At 39.8% G+C, this 18,701-nt stretch overlaps 1 protein-coding gene and 1 long non-coding RNA gene across 5 annotated transcripts; both read left to right on the top strand.

Annotated features, from left to right (window-relative positions):
- Positions 1–5,530: 5,530 nt before the first annotated feature.
- LOC131252828 (protein FAR1-RELATED SEQUENCE 5-like) lies at positions 5,531–13,648 on the top strand. 4 transcript variants are annotated; one of them, XM_058253559.1, is made up of 3 exons: positions 5,531–5,627; positions 10,537–13,319; positions 13,471–13,648. In XM_058253559.1, exon 2 carries the CDS (start codon positions 10,549–10,551, stop codon positions 13,012–13,014), a length of 2,466 nt encoding a protein of 821 aa, XP_058109542.1. In that variant the 5' UTR covers positions 5,531–5,627; positions 10,537–10,548; the 3' UTR covers positions 13,015–13,319; positions 13,471–13,648. The 4 variants fall into 4 exon arrangements, with proteins under 4 accessions (XP_058109542.1, XP_058109541.1, XP_058109543.1 ...); XM_058253558.1 differs by having other exon boundaries at positions 10,537–13,255; XM_058253560.1 differs by having other exon boundaries at positions 10,537–13,252.
- Positions 13,649–14,098: 450 nt separating this feature from the next.
- Positions 14,099–15,667, top strand: LOC131252829 (uncharacterized). The gene is made up of 2 exons (XR_009174697.1): positions 14,099–14,279; positions 15,313–15,667. It is a non-coding gene; the product is annotated as an uncharacterized LOC131252829 (long non-coding RNA).
- Positions 15,668–18,701: the final 3,034 nt, after the last annotated feature.

Consider the following 18,701-nt stretch of genomic DNA (forward strand, 5'->3'; position numbering starts at 1 on the left):
AAAATTCAAATTTTTGAGTAGGCCTAGCTCGAAAAAGTTCAAAATCCAGGCTGAGACATACTCAGGCCCGGCTATTGACAGCCCTATTTTAAGGCATGATCTAAAAAATGAAAAATATACAAATCTCAATTAGACCACACCACAAGAAATAATGTTCATTGGCCATTAAAAACTTCTCTTGGGCTACCAAACTTTTGGATCAAGCTAATGTTTGTGTTTTCCTTTCATCCAGGTATGTGTAACCATATCACTAGGTTGGAAGTTCAATGGCCACTGTTTCTTGTGGTGTGGTGTGGTCTACTTGAGATCTCGATCTACTTCATTTCTTGGACCATACCCTAAAATGAGCTGGAAAAAAAATGATTGATAGAGTGGATATACAACACAAAGATCAAGGTGGGCTCCACGATCAGATAACTGCCCAGGTAACACCTGATCCGCTCCCTACCATGATGTGGCTTACATGAGAAATGCATCGCCCTGTTTTTTATCAAAAAGTAAGCAAGGGATTTTTATCATTGGACGAAGAGACTCTCAAGTCAAAAGGTGAAAACATGAGATACGAGGAGGAGAAAAAGAGGCAGTAGCAGACTGAAGAAAGGTCAAAAGTGCAAAGAAAGCAAAGGAAGAAGAAAAGGCCAACGTAGAAAATCTTATTTGATTTGGAGAGAGAGAGAGAGAGAGAGAGAGAGAGAGAGAGGACGGTTGCTTGGAAGAAATGCTTCAAAGTCAAGCCAGCCTCAGGATTTTCTTCTTAGATGGATATCCAAGTTGGCTACTTGAGAAGAAACTCGATTATCCAACATGCATTAGGGCTGAAAGTTGAGCGGGTTCAACCCGACCGACCCGAATCGGGTCCGGTCTTGGGCTTGGGCTTGGGCTATACAAACACCAACCTGATAAAACTTGGGTCAAGCTCGGATTGAGGTTAGGGGTGCGCATCGAACCGATAGAACCGTGGAACTAGACTGGAACCGACCAAATGGTCCAGTTTGGTATGGTTCTAGAGTGCACCGGTTCCGGTTCCAAGAATCAAATAACCAATTACAATGGTTCGGTTCTCAGTTTGGAGGTATGTAGAATCGATCCGTAGAACCGAACCATGGATCTGAACCGCGGAATGAACCGTGGAACTGAACCTAGAACCGAACTCGAAACTGAACCAGGAACCCTTTAATTGTTTCCATATTTGACTCATGATTTATGGTTTACAATGCACTATTTAATTGTTTCCAAAAATGTATTTTTACACACCTTATACAATATCTAAATCATTCATCAAATGGATCACAACATAAATAGACATGGGCTAGATTATAAAATAAAACATGTAATTGAGCTAGATTATAAAAAGCCTAGAACCGTGGAACCGAACCGGTTTTAACGGTCTGGTTCCGATTCAGTTCTAGGGTACTAACGGTCTGATTCCGGTTCCGAATATCCTAGAACCGTTAGGAACGGTTCGGTCTGGTTTCACCCCATAATTGGACCGAACCGACCCGTGTACACCCTTAGTTGAGGTCTCGGGTTGCCCGACCCAACCTGAACCCGATCGATATATAAGTTATTTATAAATTATGATTGAGTGTGCATCGTCTGTGTTGAAGGTATAAGAAATTCCAATGCCGTCAGGTCTCATTGGTCCACATTATTTTCGATGACTCAAGCTAACAAGATACGCTGGATTTCTCTCTCCCAAATAGATTGCGTGCTACACAACAAGACTTTTAGAGTAGTTGCCCTATATTTTAGCTTTGTTTGTTTAGAAAAAATGAAGTTCTTTACAATAAATAATTACATATATAATTAATAAAATTATAGGTACAAAAAATAAGACGTATTGAAATATAATAAACTAATGTAATAACGAAAATATTAGCATGTATCCACCCAACCGAGCCCGCTTGGATTGGGCTTGGGTTAAGAATTCCCAACTCGAAGTTGGGTTGGGTTAGGGTTGAGGTATAGGAACCTTGGGTTGGGCTAGGGTTGAACACCAACCTGACCCGACCCAACCCAACCCAACCCAACCCACTCGACTTTCAGCCCTAACATGCATGCCCAACTGAAATTATTTTCAATCTCCAATCTCATATTTTTTCACACCCAATCTCTAAACTGGTGCCAGAACAGCAGCCTGCCTGCTCTGACAATCACCTCACTTTAACTATTGGGCCCCATCTAAACACTAGGTGGTGCACCTGATTGACTGGGTGGATCTCATCGACATTAGCCCAGGTCACACCTCTGTTTGCACGCATGTGCTCTAGTGGACTTGTGCCTTTTGTTTTATATTTCATTTGAACATGGATTGGATGTGCCTCGACCAAGTTTCTTTCCACTCCTTATATGACAGAATTTGATTGGACGATAGACTGTTGTATGACATAATTATATGTTTGAAAGTTGTGAGTGAAGTATGTACTCAATTAGCCTCATTTTTCCACAACTGTATACAATCCAATCAAATGCCATAAGATTTTATTTAGAAACATAGTTTTATTGGATCAATGAAAATTGAGTGGCGGTATGATGTGACTTGCCGTCAAGGAAATGATGGATGGTATGCAACCATGGAAATTATTTAGAAATTGCAAACGCTTTGTTTAAGTGAATCAAATTAAGCTTTTCAAATTATTAGTCCAATTATACATATTCTTGAACAGAAAAAATGGCTCTTATTTTAAGGGGTGTTTGGATTGTAAGCTACTTTAAATAAACTAATTATGCCACAAGTAGCTTATTTTGTTTTCTACTTATTAAGTAAATAAACTTGTTTAATAATCAATAATACTTATCAGCGAAAAAGTAGAAAAGCACGTTTTGTTTCCAACATCACATAAATATTTATTTGTTAAGCTTGCTTGGTCCTCATATTCAGCGTCATCATATGGGCCCCACCTTTAATGTGGACTGTCATTGTGTGGGCCCATCATGCAAGGCCGACCTTTAATGTATACCGTCCATTATGCAGGTCCCACCTTTGGTATTGGTCATCCATCATGTGAGGCCCACCATCAATGCTTTTGTCCACCATGTGGGGTTTGCATCATGGGGACCCGGCTTGGATGTGGGCCACTCATCATTAGGGCCGACCTTTGATGTGGACTGTCCATCCTGTGGGGCCCACTTTGATGTGGGTCATCCATCCTATGAAGCCCACCTTTGATGTGGACCGTCCATCATGTGGACCCCACCTTCAATGTGGATTATCCATCATGTGGGTCATGCCTTCAATGTGGGCTGTCCATCATGTGGGGCTCGCCTTGGATGTAGGCCATTCATCATTAAGCGCCAACCTTTATTGTGGACTGTCCACTGCCCATTATGTAGAGCCCACCTTTACGTTGGAAGTGGGTTGTCCATTATACCTACAGGTGTCAATGGGCTAGGCTCGTGCCTAACAAAATCAGAATTTTGAATAGGCTTAGCTAACAACTTGGCTCAAAACATTCAAAATCCGGGCGGGGACCTACCCTAGGGTCACTTCGGATGTGGGTTATTTATCATTATTGGCCTAACTTTAATGTGAACCATCAATTATGTGGGCCCACATTAATACGTGATCATCCATCATATAGCGCCACCTTTGATATGAAGTATCCATCATGCGGGCCCCACCTTTGGTGGGGACAACCCATCATCTGGAGCTTTCTTTGATTGACTTGACAGAAATACAGAGAAGTAATAAGTAAAAAGCTATAAAAAGTTTTTTATTGAAATAAGTGACTTTTATGGTTAAGTTACTTGTATAATAATGCTTATCAATTTAATTTTGGATTTAAAAAAAAAGTAATTTAATGACTTAAAATCAGTTAAAAAGTAATTTATTTGGTGGTATCCAAGCAGGCCTTTGTTATCTGATTATAGTATTAATGGACTTTTATTCGATGGTTAAAAATGACAAATATACAAATGGTCAAAGTGTCAGAATCAGAGGTTCGGATTCTTCAAACGAACTGGAATTGAGAAGGTGACTTAGCAACAATATATTACGCAATTTAATCGGTTTAATTCGTGTTAAGCGCCAGTCTATCAACCATCACACTGTACCAGAACATCAAATAACTCCCGCCACCTGTCTCATGACTCCGCCAAGGTGGGTGGATCCTTAACCTTAATGTATGTTACTTAAATCCGTGCCGTCCATCCGTTTTGACAACTCATTTTAGCTCAGATCCAAATCTTAGGTGGATCACACCATAGCAAATAGAATACCCACTATTAAAATATTCTTGGGTCCTACCGGAATGTTTATTTATCATCAAACCTGTTAATAAGATTACAAAGACATGGATGAAGGGACCACACAAATATTAGATTGATCCAAAACTTTTGTGGCCCACAAAAAGTTTTTAATTGTTAATCAATACTGTTTTATCTGGTGTGGTCCATCTATTAAATGTACTGCTTCATGTTCGGTATCATGCCTAAAATAATATGTGGAAACGGATGGACGGTGTGGATGTAAGTAAAATACATCAATATGGGCCCCACAGTCAGGAATCCACCAGCCTCGCCAGACTCCGCAAGTCACGCAGTCGTTTTCTTTCCCATTTAAAAACGAAAACGCTTGCGTGGATGGATGGGGTAATCTTTCGCGGAGCATGGGCCACGTGATGAAGGGGACTCGGGGTGAGTTGCGATGTACTCCAACGATGGTGATGACTCTTCAAACGGACATATATTGCATTTATGAGGGAATCCGGACCGTCCAATCATTTGAACCGACTGTGGATCTACCATAGCCAAAAACTGCACTGAGAAAACACCATTAACCATCTGATTTTTCAGACCATTCACAATCTTACTTGTAACCATCCATTCGATAGTGACAAATGAATTGTTAGGATTGATTTATCATAGTGATTTTAAATATAGCCACAATCCTCAATGGGACCCGCAATTTGGATGGCCTGGATAACTGTTCTACGCTGCCACATGTGAAGGGATGAGTACCATCATTTTTCTGGCAATGTATAGAAGTGGGGCCCACGTGATGTATTCAAGACATCCAACCTGTCCATAAGATCCATCACGTGACGTTAGACCCAAATCTCAAAAGGTAGCCTAAAAGGATACTCAGGTGGGCCACAGGACAGGAGGTAGGTTGAGATGGGACGCTTTCCTTGGTTTCCATTGGACCTATCATGTTGTAGAGACGGAATCCAGACCGTCCAGACGCTTCATATTCCCTGGATGAAGGATCATAACAGAAATCAGTATGTTCTGAAACAAAAGTAGCCCCGATTAGAATCAAGGGTGAGGGTCCCCTCCCAACTCGTTCCCTGTCATGTGGTCTTCCATAGTCTTGAATCTAACTTATTTTCATCAAATAAAGATAAAATAATGCGACGCATCCGATGAACGGACTAGATTTAATACATACACCATGTGGGCCCCACATCTTCCCTGTAGAACCGTAAGGTCGCGTTGTACCTGTACCGCTGGATCGCAGGTAGTCACGTATCCCACGTGGCGCTCGGTAAGCGCGAGTCACGCTGTCTGTATACTTACGCGAGGTACGCTAGCGCGTTTCGTGAAACGAACCTCTCCGTCTCTCTCTCTGCAAACGAGAAGCGAAAATCGAAGAGGAAAACTTCCCTTCATTCGATTGAATTTCAGGAGTAAGTCGACCACTCTTCGAATTTATTTTTTTCCCTTGTTGAATTCGTCTTGGAATTTGAGGATTTGGGTCTTTGATTTTGTTGAAAATGGCGATTGTTTTTGGGTCTTTTGAGCTTCAACAAGCTTTTTCGAAAGCGGAGGGAATTTTCGACAGTTTCTGGGGTTTTTGGGTGTATCAGATTGATTGAAATTTCGAGCAAGCTGATGGATTTATCTGGATATTGTACGTTCCAAAACTGCTTAAAAGCAAATTGCTACTGTTCCTCGAATATCAGAAAGAAATGAGTTTTTTTTTTTTTTAAAAAGTTTATGAGATTGCTTAAATCTCAGGAAAATTGTTGGTTTTTTGAGTTTATTAGAGTGCTTAAAATCTCAAGAGAATGGTTTGTGTCTGTGGTCTTTTGATTTTATTAGAGTGTCCAAAAGTCTAAGAAAATGGTAAGTATTTTCGGGTGTTTTGAGTTTAATTAGATTGCTTAAAAGCTCAAGTTGTTAGTTTCTGTGGGTATTTTAATTTCATTAGAGTGCTTGAAGCAAAAAAAGAAAAAAAAGAAAAAAAAAAAGGAGTGTTTTGGGGCCTTTTTAAATGATTAGATTGCTTAAAGGTGTAGTTGCTTGCAAATGACATAGTTTTGGTTGACGAGGTGAGGGTGTAAGTCCAAGCTAGAACTATGGAGGGATGATTTAGAATCTAAAGGTTTTAAAGTTCGTCGAAGCAAAGGAGTATAAGGAATGCAATGCTAGTAACAATAGGAGTGGGAATGAGGAATTTGTTAATATTGCTGACTAAGAGGTTCCAAAATGACCTCAAAAATGACCTATCTTGGGTTGATAGTTCACGAGAGCAGAGAGATCGAGAAGGATGTTGTTTATGGAATTAGAGTTAGGTGGATGAAGTGGAGATGTGCCTCGGGAGTTTTATGTGATCACCACATACCAATGAAACTGAAATGGAAATTTTATAGGATGGTTGTATGACCATCTATGCTTTATGGGACAAAACATTGGGTAATCAAGGAACAACATGTTCATAGGATGAGCATAGCTGAAGGATGTTGAATGGGCAAGTGGCAAAATGAAGAAGGATAGAATTAGAAATAAATGCATTAAAGGGAACCTAGAAGGCATTGATAGGTAATGAGATGAGGGAAAGTAGACTTGGATAGTTTGGCCATGTGCTCCCCAAAGCAAGAACTGCACCAGTAAGGAGTGAGTTAGTTCAAGTTGAAGGCTCTAAAAGGATGAGGGAATGCCTAAAAGGACATGGGTGGATGACCTAGGATGGATTAAGCACGTTCTTAACACAAATGGACCGGAAGTAGCCCAAAGGGAAATCAACAAAATTCAGCACAGTTCGATCGATCGACCGACCGATCGGGTCGACAGATCGGTCAATCAATCGAAACTCACATAACTTTTTAGTTTTTAGTCTTTTGGACATTTTTGAGTCATTCTAATCAATTGACAGACAACAGAAACTTGCGCGTTTTTCAAATTTTATTTCCTTATTTGTTTAGGTCTCTTCTAATTGCGTCTTAGGGTTTGTTTAGGGTTATTTAAGCTTGCAAACTCGTTTTATTTTAGGAAGCTATCAATAAAATTCTTTAAAAAAAAAACTATTTTATTTCTCTTGTGGATTCAAGAGGGCCTTGTGGATTCAAGGTGTTATCAATCGAGGAAGATAGTGATTGACCCCATCATGCCCTTCCTTGTGTCAGTGGAGGTGGTAAGAAAAGCCATGATGATCAGTGGTTTAACAGGGGATATGGTCCTTGATAGAGTTGAGTGGTGGAACAAGATTTGTGTAGCCAATTAGCTAGGATAAGGCGTTGATGACGATGGATGATGATGAAATTGCTTAAAAGCTCAAGGTATATATATATATATATATATTTTTTGAGGGGCGGGGATGGGGGTCTTTTTTAGTTCCAAGGCTACTCAAAAGCTTAAGATTGTATCATTAAAAATAAATAAATAAATTTAAAGAAGAAGAAGAAGAAGAAGATTAAAAAAGCCTCAAGATTGTTGCAATCAATGTTATAAATATCAGCGATATTATCGATAATAACGTTGTTATTTTTGGTGTCGTCGGGTCAACGTACCAAAACCCTAAGTAATATAGTAAATTCCAAATATCATTGATAATTTCGATATTATCGTCGTATTTGGCGATACCAGCGATACCCACAATATTTTGGTGTCTTGACAGTGTAAAAGATCCCTCGTATACTTTCGTAAAATGCCAAAAATTCATGAGAAAATTGGGAAAAATCCCAATAGTCGAAAAAATCATCATTTTTGGTGGGATTTTAATTCTTAGTTGATTTCAATCACTCATTTTTATGAATCAATCACTCCCTTGGGGGAGAAATCTCGTCTGAAAGTGAGGATGGGGCAAAACTCAAAAGGTGACAAAAAATCCACGGATACTTTATTTTTCTTAAAATGTCAGCATGGATTGCGGTGTCTATGCATGATTCTCATGATCTACGTGGATTTGTAGCACATAAATCAACATTTGAGTAGGTGAATGGGGGAAATTGTAATTTCCTCCATTTTACCCCTCAAATTGAGAATGAATGTTTTATTACTTGTATTGTATGGTATTTGAATGATATGAACTTATTTTGGATATTATCCTGTGTCTTCTTTTTTCTTCCTGACGGCACATGGTTTAGCCCCTATAAAATGAACTTACTATGATAGGTTTTTTTTTTTTTCTTTTTTTCTTTTTTTTTTTCTTTTTGCATTATTTTGATTTTTAAATATGTAAACATGTGCGTTCAACGTCTCCGGAGGTTTCACTATAAAAAAAAAATCCACCTTTTCCCCAATGTTTCCCTCAATCAACGATATTTTCTAAGTATCCATATCCCCGGTCAGCACTACATGTAACGATACCAATATTCTGAACACTGCTTGTAGTTGATTTTTGGTCTTTTGAGTTTCAAAGGCTACTTAAAAACTCGAACTTTGTGGTTATTTCTAGGTCTTTTGAGATTCTAAGGCCACTTAAAAACTCAAATGTTGCAAGTGTTTTGGGTCTTTTGAGTTTCCAAGTCCACTTAAAAGGCCTGAGAGAATTGCAAGTGTTTATGGGTCTTTTGAATTTCTGAGATTGATAAAAAGGCCTAGAAACTTGCAAATGTCTCTGGGTCACTTCAGTTTCTAGAGATGCTTAAGAGTCCAAGGGACTTGCAGGTGTTTCTGGTTCTTTCGAGTTCCTGAGACTGATAAAGGGCTAATTCTTTATGAGTGATTTGGATCATTTGAGTTTCAAAAGCTGCTTAAAAGCTCAAGAGAATTGCATATGTCTATGGGTCTTATAGACTGCTTAAAAGCTCATGAAGATTGGAAGTTTTTCTGGGTCCTTTTCAGTTTATGTCTGCTCAGAAGCCCCAATAAATTCTAAGCGCTTGTGGTTTCAAGGGCTGCTTAAAACACTAGTCAATTGCAAATGTTTCTGAATTTTTAGAGTTTCATAGACATCTTAGAAGCCAAAGAAATCTGCAAGTGTCTTTGGAGAGTTTGTAAGGCTGCTCAAAAGGACAATAATTCTTGCGGTTTGAGTTTCTAAAGCTGCTTTTAAAAGTTCAAATCATTCTTAAACTTGGCATTTCAGCACAAGAGATGACGAAGTTTTGGGGGGTTTAGTAATCCAAAACCTGTATAGCCCCTCCCCTATGCATGATCCACATGCGCCAAAGTGGCACATTTTGTCGGACACCCAAGTTGTCCACCAGGTGGCCCAACTGTTTATATGTCCATGTACATAGTCAAGTCTTCCCACTTGTTGGAGGGACTGCTGTGTATGAGAAATGGATCGCTAGGAAAACATGGTTTGGCTGTTCATTTTGTTTTTAAAACTGTGTCCTACCCAGTGTTTCAAATAGCGCCCGTAGCATAGTGGTAGTGTACGCTACGTAGCGTAGCGTGGCCGTAGCGCTACGTAGCATCCCAAATAGCGTAAATCCCCTGTAGTGTAGGCTACAAGGGTTGTAGCGTACGCTACAACTGCGTAGCACGTAGCGTCCATAGTGTTAAGCTAAAATGTATTTTTTTACTATTTTATTTTATTATTATTTTTTTCACGTTTTCTTTGTTCTAATGTTGAGGAATGTGACACTTGTATTCTACTTGATACTTTTAACCTATGGGATTTTTATTTCTTTTCATAATTGTGACTTATGGTTTCAATTAGACATTATTAATTAAAGTGGTTGGCTTTGAAAGTTGTTGATGTGATAATTATTTGATTTGGCTTATATATGTAGATTGGCTTTTGATAAATGATAACTAATAACTTTTTTGAACATGCTCATAATTGACAAAATGAATAATCTTTTAGGCATTTTTATATTTTTTTCCTTTTTTTTTCACTATTTATTATATTTATCCTATTTTTAAATTAAAAAATAAAAGTATCGGGTAGCTTATGCTACACGCTACGTATTTACACTACACACTATAGAGGGTTGAGCGCTACGCATCATGCTACTGCTATTTAAAACACTGGTCCTACCTGATGGACAGCTAGGATGTTCCACATGTTCCACTTTTGTACACATGGAAGCATGTACAAAGGTTGGGCTATACATGTGTGAGATTAGTTATCTACTTCTTTTTTACAGTGCCTTCTGTTGAATGACTTCTATTTCTTATTTTTTGTATATTCTAGTCTTTTATCAGAGTTTGCAGTTTCAGTTCATTCTAATGTCAATTGTTTGCATTTTGACCTTGATTCTGTTGAAATTTTGATTACATTGTTTGCAATGTGGCCGGTGAGATATGTTATTATTGGTCCCTTTTTCAAGAATCTCCCAAGGAAGAATGCTATGCGTACATCTTTCAAAAAAGAAAAGAAAAAGAGAATGCTATGCATACTAATTTTCTACTTGTTTTATGCAGTTTGCTTTTAGTATGGCTGAAGCAGAAAGAGCTATGGAATTTAAAATGCATGTGGAAAGCAACAGAACAAACACGGCAGTGGACATTGGACAACGTATGGGTGAGAATGAAATTGGAGAAAGTATGGCCTTAAAGGAGTTTAATGCATGCACCGTAGATGCAAATCTCGAACCATATATGGGCATGGAGTTCGAATCTGAAGAGGCTGCATTCTCATTCTATAATGAATATGCTAGGTGTGTGGGATTTGGTGTTCGTAAAAGATCCACCCGTTATTCAAAGCGGGACAACAGATTAATTGCTACTCAGTATGTATGTTTCAAGGAGGGTTTCAAACAGCAGAGGGAAACAGTCAAGAACCCACGACCGATTATAAGGGAAGGTTGCCCGGCAACGATTAAAGTAAAGAAAGCAGACTCTAAGAAATGGGTTGTTCATTTTGTTGAAAAGGACCATAACCATGCGCTACTTAGTCCAACCGATGTGCATAACCTTCGATCACACAGGAAGAAATTGGATTTCGAAACCTGTGTGGTTAGTGACAAATTGGATGAAAGTTCTGCTCTGATTACATTCGAAGGAGATGCAAATGTAGAGCCATCTGTGGGTATGGAGTTCGAATCTCTAGGGACTGTTTATTCATTCTATAATGCATATGCTAGGCATATGGGCTTTGGCATCCGTAAAACATCCACTCGTTACTCGAAGCGTGACAGATCATTAATTGCCATCCGCTTTGTATGTTCTATAGAGGGTTTTAAGCAGAGTAATGGGAAAGTGGAGAATACACGGATAATCACAACGGAATGCAAGGCAATGATTAGTGTAAAGAAAACAAATTCTGGGAAATGGTTTATTCATGCTGTTGAGAAGGACCATAACCATGAACTTTGTCCCAACAAAGTGCATTGCTTTCGATCACATAGGAAACTGCAAAAAAATGCAAAGTGCTCTAACAACACTTCTCATGCTTCAGGATTAAGACTGAAGAAGCTGACTCCTGTCTCTGGCAAACAATCCAACACAAAGATTACTAATTCTGAGTTCGCCAATGATGCCGGTAAAAACCGTATTGAGCAGATGTGGCCGTTGACCTTTCCAAGAGGAGACATTAAGGCTCTCATTGATTATTTCAAGCATATGCAGGCCGAGAATGCGTCCTTCTTTTACGCAATAGAAATTGATGAAGAAGAGCATATAAGAAATATCTTTTGGGCTGATTCTAAGTCGAGGATGGCTTCTAATTACTTCAGCGATGTAGTCACCTTTGACACTATGTATTTGGAGAAAAAATATCACGTGCCATTTGCTCCATTTGTAGGAGTGAACCACCATGGGCAGTCTGTGTTACTTGGTTGCGCACTGCTTGCAGATAAGACCATATCGTCATTTATTTGGATTTTCCAAACATGGGTTGCATCAATGAATGGGCGGTATCCAATATCTGTAATTACTGAACATGATAGGACCATACAAGCAGCAGTGGCGGAGGTGTTCCCAGAAACCCATCATCGTTTATGCATGTTTCACATCCAAAGAAACATTACCAAAAGATGGGGTCATGTATGCAAAGAACATTGGAATTTTAAAGCTGAATTTGATAAATGCGTCTACCAGACCGAGACAGTTGATGAATTTGAAACAAGATGGGGGTTGCTTCTTGATACGTTTAATCTTAGGGAAGATGAGTGGCTGAAGATTTTATATGAAGATCGCCAACAGTGGGTCCCAGTATACTTGAAAGGTAAATTTTTTGCAGGATTATCTACTAGCCAGGGAAGTGAAGGTATTAACTCTTTCTTTGATGGGTACGTGAATGCAGAGTCCACTTTAAAAGAGTTTCTTGAACAGTATGATACTGCCCTGCAGAGTCGGTATGATAAGGAATCTCTGGCTGATTTTGAGATGATGCAAACCAAACCCAATTTGAGGACAACAACTCCTTTTGAGAAACAAGCGGCAAATGTCTATACAGCAGAAATTTTCAAGGTATTTCAAGTCGAGATTTGTGAAGCTATTGGTTACTATGAAAGGAAAATCAAGGAGAATGACACAGTCATAACTTATATGGTGGCCAAATTTGGTGAAGAGAAGACTTACACTGTCACATTAAATGCTCCTGAAATGAGAGTTGCTTGTAGCTGCTGTATGTTTGAATTTGTAGGCATTCTTTGTAGACATGCATTAAGAGTCCTCAGTGCAAGAGGCGTCTTATTAATCCCACCCCATTACATTTTGAAACGTTGGACAAAGGATGCCAAGAGCAGGCTTGGATTGAATGAGCACGCTGTTAGAGCACAAAGAGATTACTCTCAATCTATGATCTTGCGGTACAACGATCTATGCCAGTTATCTGTTAAACTCGCTGAGGAAGGGGCGTTGTCTATTGAAAGTTACAATGTGGCCTTGCATGCTTTTCAAGAAGCATTAGAGAAAATTGTCTCTGCGAACAACTCCTACGGAGCTTGCACATCCTGACCTTCATGCTGGTAATCATCAATACAGAATCGTGGAAGTCACTGGAGCATGTAATATTTCTGACCAATCAACTTAGCAGGATCCCCAGCACTTGATGTCAAAAGGTTGCCTTCCGTCTAAGAGAGTAAAGCCTGGATTGGAGAAATCATCATCTAAGGTGAAGGTCAGGTTTTGTAGTAAATGCAAGAAGACCGGTCACAATACTTGCACCTGCAAGGATCCTCTTCACGATGTTCAGGTGGTATGACCCATGCTCGCTCCCTCTCTCTCTCTTGTTAGTGGTCATGTAGACAAGGCGTGAAATGGTGTGTTTGTTTTCTTAATTTTCTGATTTCAGTACTTATTCCAACTAATTGTTATGTTTAGCTATGTTGGTTTCAAGAATGCTCTTTTGGTAAACACATCTTCGCACTAAGAACATGTTTCCTGATTATGTTTGTATAATCCTTTGTTCAGGATGATCTCTCTTTCAAGCTTGAATATGTTCATCCATATCTCAATGACATCCACAATCATCGCAACCGGACCTTCCATGCAAGCAGAAGAAACCGAGTCCCATATTCACAGGTGGACCAGGGTGGATGAAGTTCCAGCAATATGGGTTGATAGAGTGGGCTTCAAAGCCAATATCAAAGAGGCAAGTGATACCTCCCTTTTTTCCCTATTCGAGTTGGCTGCTCTTAAGAGAGGGTTTTAATCCTATTCTACACATGCCACGTGCATTCAATGTGGGACTTCTGCGAGATATGGGTCATTAATGTGCTGTCTCAGCTTGTTTGTGTTGCTGCTCAAAATCAGGCTAGTCCATTCATCAATTGTCGCACAATTATGAAAAATAAATGGATGGTTAAAAATTGATGAGTGGTTCACATAGGATGTACACTTCGTCTGAAATCAGACCACGATATATCAGTTGGGGCACTACTGATAAATGGCCCAAATATCGCACATATGCTGCATTGACGCATTGGAAGAGTTGGGTATCAAGTGGCCATAGCAGGATTGTCTATCCCAAGAAACTTGATATGTTTCGAGCTGATGAAGCTCACTGCTCCTTTTGACTAATTATTTTAAACTTGCAGTGCTTCACCTGACAATGCAAATTTACTTATGATCTAGTGATGGAGGAAATCACAATGTGCGATGAAACCGGTAGCATTTGCACTAACTGGCATTGACTGCATGGCAATCGCGCAGACAAACACTACAAGTGATAACACAAAGTTCGTAAATGGAAAATTGTTGGTGAGCAGAATGCCTTCCAGGTAAATCTACTTTGATTACATCTTCTAGGTGATTGAATTATGTATATAATTTAATGCATGACAAAATGCCATTTATTTCAGTTTCATATTGTATTTTAAGGAATGATGGGAACAGCCTTTAATTCTATTGAGTATGTCATTGTTCTAAAACTCTCTAACTTGACACAAAACTCGCCCGAGTCAACTCGATCCGACGAGATTTCGAGCCAAGTCTCTGAGAAACTGGGACACAATCTTGACTCAGTCTGAACTCAATAAGACTCATTGTGTCAGCTTGACAACTTGGCCAACTCGATATGGCTTGACAACTCGTCGAGCTAACTCATCATTCTAAAACACACTAACTGGACATCGAGTCTGAGTTTTCAGGTTTTGAACTATGGAATATGGCATTACACTGCATTTTGCACTAACCTATTGGATTGAAAAAAAAAAACCGTTGAGAAATGGCAATTTCACACTTACTGCACATGAGTTCCCATCTGGACATGTGGCGGATGTGTATGAGACACGAACCGGTCATAGGCCATGGGCAATGGCCCAAAAGAAATCCTAACTGCCTGACCAGAGTAGGGACCAAAAACAGGCCATCGTCATTATGTTCCTGACCAGCCTAATTTATGGATCATGTCTATATACAGGTTGGCCTGCCAGATGACTGTTTCATATATTGCAGACATACAGGTCCACCACGTACTGATTGGAACTTTGATGTGAAAACACGTGGAATAATTCCACCGTTCCTCAAATTTGTGAAACCTTTTCTCTTGCATTTGAGATCTTTTCTTTTACCTTATTTCATGAGAATTTGTCGTTGTTTGAAAAATGTATTTTTCTTTCCATCTTCTTTCTAAAAACAAAAGGAGGAGAATTGGCAATTTTTTTTCTGATAGGTAAACTGCATCTAAACTTTCATGAATTGTTTGATATCTGTGCTTCTCAAGAGTGGAGTTTTCTATAAATTTTTTAAAAGAATTTTTTGAGGTTCTAATTATTATACATGTATTCACCTTGTATCAAAATACAATTGCAGTGATAGAGGATGGTAAGAAGAGGAAAGGCATTTGGCAGCTCTGTTTATTGGTGGGTCTTGGGTGATTTGGGAAGAAAGAAATGGAAGGTGTTTTAGGAACTTAGTCATTCTTTGGGTTGGGTTAAGATGCAAGCAAGGTGCCTGGTTTTTTAGTGGGCTTCATGTTTGGGTGGGGATATTGATTGTTGTTTTTTGTAACTTCTGGTGGGGACTTCAGTTGAGTATTTTTTTTTGTAAATTTGGGTGACTGGCTTCGGCTTATTGTTATATAGTACTTGCGCTTTTTGTGCTCTGGTTATATAAAAAATTGTTACCTCTGAAAAATAATAATAAATAAAATCCCATTGCAATTAGACAAGGGTCTTGGTGTCAGCAGCAACTTTGATTTTTAATCGTTGCCAGCTAACCATAACCCGCTTCATTCAGTTGAAGACTGTAGAGGAAGTGCGCTGGTGAACCTCCCCCATATGTATTGGTCCTACATGGACATTATGCTGGTTGTGTAAGAGACGTCCCAAGCTACGATGGTTTTACTCTTGGTGGGCAGTACACCATGAGAGGCTATGGCAGGGGCGAGTTGGACGTCTGCCTGGATATACTAGAGGTAATCACTATCAATAAAAACTCACTATTTCGACTTCGAGCTTTGCTAAACCCACATGCATATACAATTCAGCTAATGCAAATGCCACCACATATGCCAACATGGCAGTCAGGTGACCCTTCTTATATATAGATTCTATTCCTAATCCTATCTACCCCCACCCCAAAGGAGAGAGTGCCCATCTTCTCCGTCTTCTGATGATCATCCTCTCTCCCCCCAACCCAAAGGAGAGAGTGTCTCTCTTCTCCTTCTGTCTTTTCTCCTCTTCTCCCATCACACATGTGATCATCCTATCTCCCCCAACCCCGAAGGAGAGAGTGCCTCTCTTCTCCTTCTGTCTTTTCTTCCTCCTCCCATCACACATGTGATCATCCAATCTCCCCCAACCCCGAAGGAGAGAGTGTCTCTCTTCTCCTTCCATCCTTTCTTCCTCTTCTCCCATCACACATGTGATCATATATGGTCTATATCATATGATAAAAATAATAGACAGATCAGATCTCTTATGCATATTATCAAGGCCCCAAACCTATCCTCATGTGTATGAACCATTGCATGATGCTTGAGTTTTTTTTTTTTTTTTTTTTATATTATATATAATTACTTGCCTTTAAGGCTATTGACCAAAAAACACCGCTTAACCCGCCTCATCTTTACAAATACGTTAAAAAAAAAGTGCTTATTTGACTTTGACTTAGTATCAACACTGGAAAAGCACTATGTCAAGAAGTCAAAGTTGCCGTCCTGTCCTTTCATTTTTCATATTTATACCCCATTTGAAGGGGTGGGTGTGTGGAAAATTCGATGGAGCCCACCCTTATGTATGTGTGTGATTGACGTTGTCCATCCATTTTATCATCTCATTTCAGGCCATGAGCCTAAAAATTAGGCAGATCTAAATCGCAAGTGTGTCCTACAAGGTTTCAATGGTAAACATCAATATCCCCAATGTTTAGTTTGCTCTGCTTCTTTTTTGGCTCATGGCTTAAAATAAGCTGGCAAAATAGATGGACAAGTTAGTTAGAGATATGCATCTTTTTTGGCTTATGGCTTAAAATAAGCTATGGACAGGTCAATTAGAGATGTGTATCTTTTTTGGCTCATGGCCTAAAATAAGCTAGTAAAACAGATGGACAGGTTAGACATATGCATCTTTTTTTGGCTCATGGCCTAAACTAAGCTAGTAAAACAGATGGGCATGTTAATTAGGCATATGCATCTTTTTTAGCTCATAGTCCAAAATAAGCTTGCAAAACAGATGGACAGGTCAATTGGACATATGCATCACAGTGGGACATAGGCAGTCTTTTTATTATTATTATTATTATTATTACACATGCACCCGATGCACACCCACGTGGCCACGCACACCATAGTGGGATTTCACCACCTATGACTCTCGAACCCTAGACCCTGTGTTGAAGCTCCTCAGAGTCTACCACCGAGGCAAGGACTCGGACTCAGTAGTGGGACATGGGCAGTTAATATCCCACTTGCACCTGAGATGATATGTCTCATTTTTTGGCTCATGGCTTAATATGAGTTGGCAAAATGGATGGATGATGTCAATCACCCACATACATCAAAATGGGTTGTAGGAAGTTTTCAATAGTGGGCGTGGATATAAAATAAGTGGGCCCCACAACGCCCAACACCACTTAGCTGGATGGTCCTAGCCTGATGGTGCTGGGTTCACCACCCAATCCGTTTCTGTGTCCGAACCCCGATCCATTCTCCATTGGTGTGAAAGGGTGCCTATTTGTGGGGCGATCTATGTGAAAATGTGGCAGCCTGTGTGAGATCCTAAGTCAATGCCCTTTGCCAAAACTAGAGGCAATCCACTTATCAGGTGAGCTAAAGTTTTTAAAACAAACGAATGGATTGAAAAACTTAAGGAAAGGGTTCCTAAGCCATCTTTTGAATTCTGATGTTGTGGCCCATTTAATGAGTGGAGTAGCTGGCCCTTCGTTGAAGGGCATCTACATATGGGGCCCATCTTATCGACCAGATGGATCTTACACAGATCTGTCACAGGTGGGGCACGTGAGGTGGTCGGTAGAGGGCGCGGATTAGATACTGAAGTGACGTCACCAAGCTCTGTGGACCCCACCATGATGCATGTGTTGTATCCATACCGTCCAACCATTTGTAGAGATCGTTTTATGGCATTACAAAGAGAATGAGATAGATCTAAATTTCAAGTGGACCCACCACAGAAAACCGTGGGAGCCGTCACACCCACCCACCGTTGAAACATTTATAGGGCCCACGGTGATGTATTTTTGAGATCCATCCTATTCATAAGTTAACATAGAGATAGATGAAGTGAAAACAAAAATATCAGCTTCATCGGAAACTACTGTGGCCCCTAAGAAGTTTTGAACGGTGGATGTCACTGTCCCCACTATTTTCTATGGTGGGGTCCACTTGAACTTTAGATCTATCTCATTCTCTTTGTAATGCCATAAAACGATCTCTAAAAATGGTTGGACGGTATGGATACAACACATGCATCATGGTGGGGTCCACAGAGCTTGGTGACGTCACTTCAGTAGCGATTTGGCTACTGACCTTGTCAGTATCCAATCCGAGCCAGTCCGTAGAGGGGCTCTCAGGGATAGGCAGACCTCATTATAGAGTAGTTGGAGTAATAATTCAACGGCCATACATGGTGGTGCGTGCCTATCTTAATGTTTGTGAGAAATTCATTTCAATCATCCATTTTGTTCTCTCATTTAAGAGCATGAGCTCAAAAATGAGACTGATCCAAAGCTTAGGTGGCCCA

The sequence above is a fragment of the Magnolia sinica genome, chromosome 8 (assembly GCF_029962835.1).
Source record: "Magnolia sinica isolate HGM2019 chromosome 8, MsV1, whole genome shotgun sequence".
Classification (NCBI taxonomy): domain Eukaryota; kingdom Viridiplantae; phylum Streptophyta; class Magnoliopsida; order Magnoliales; family Magnoliaceae; genus Magnolia; species Magnolia sinica.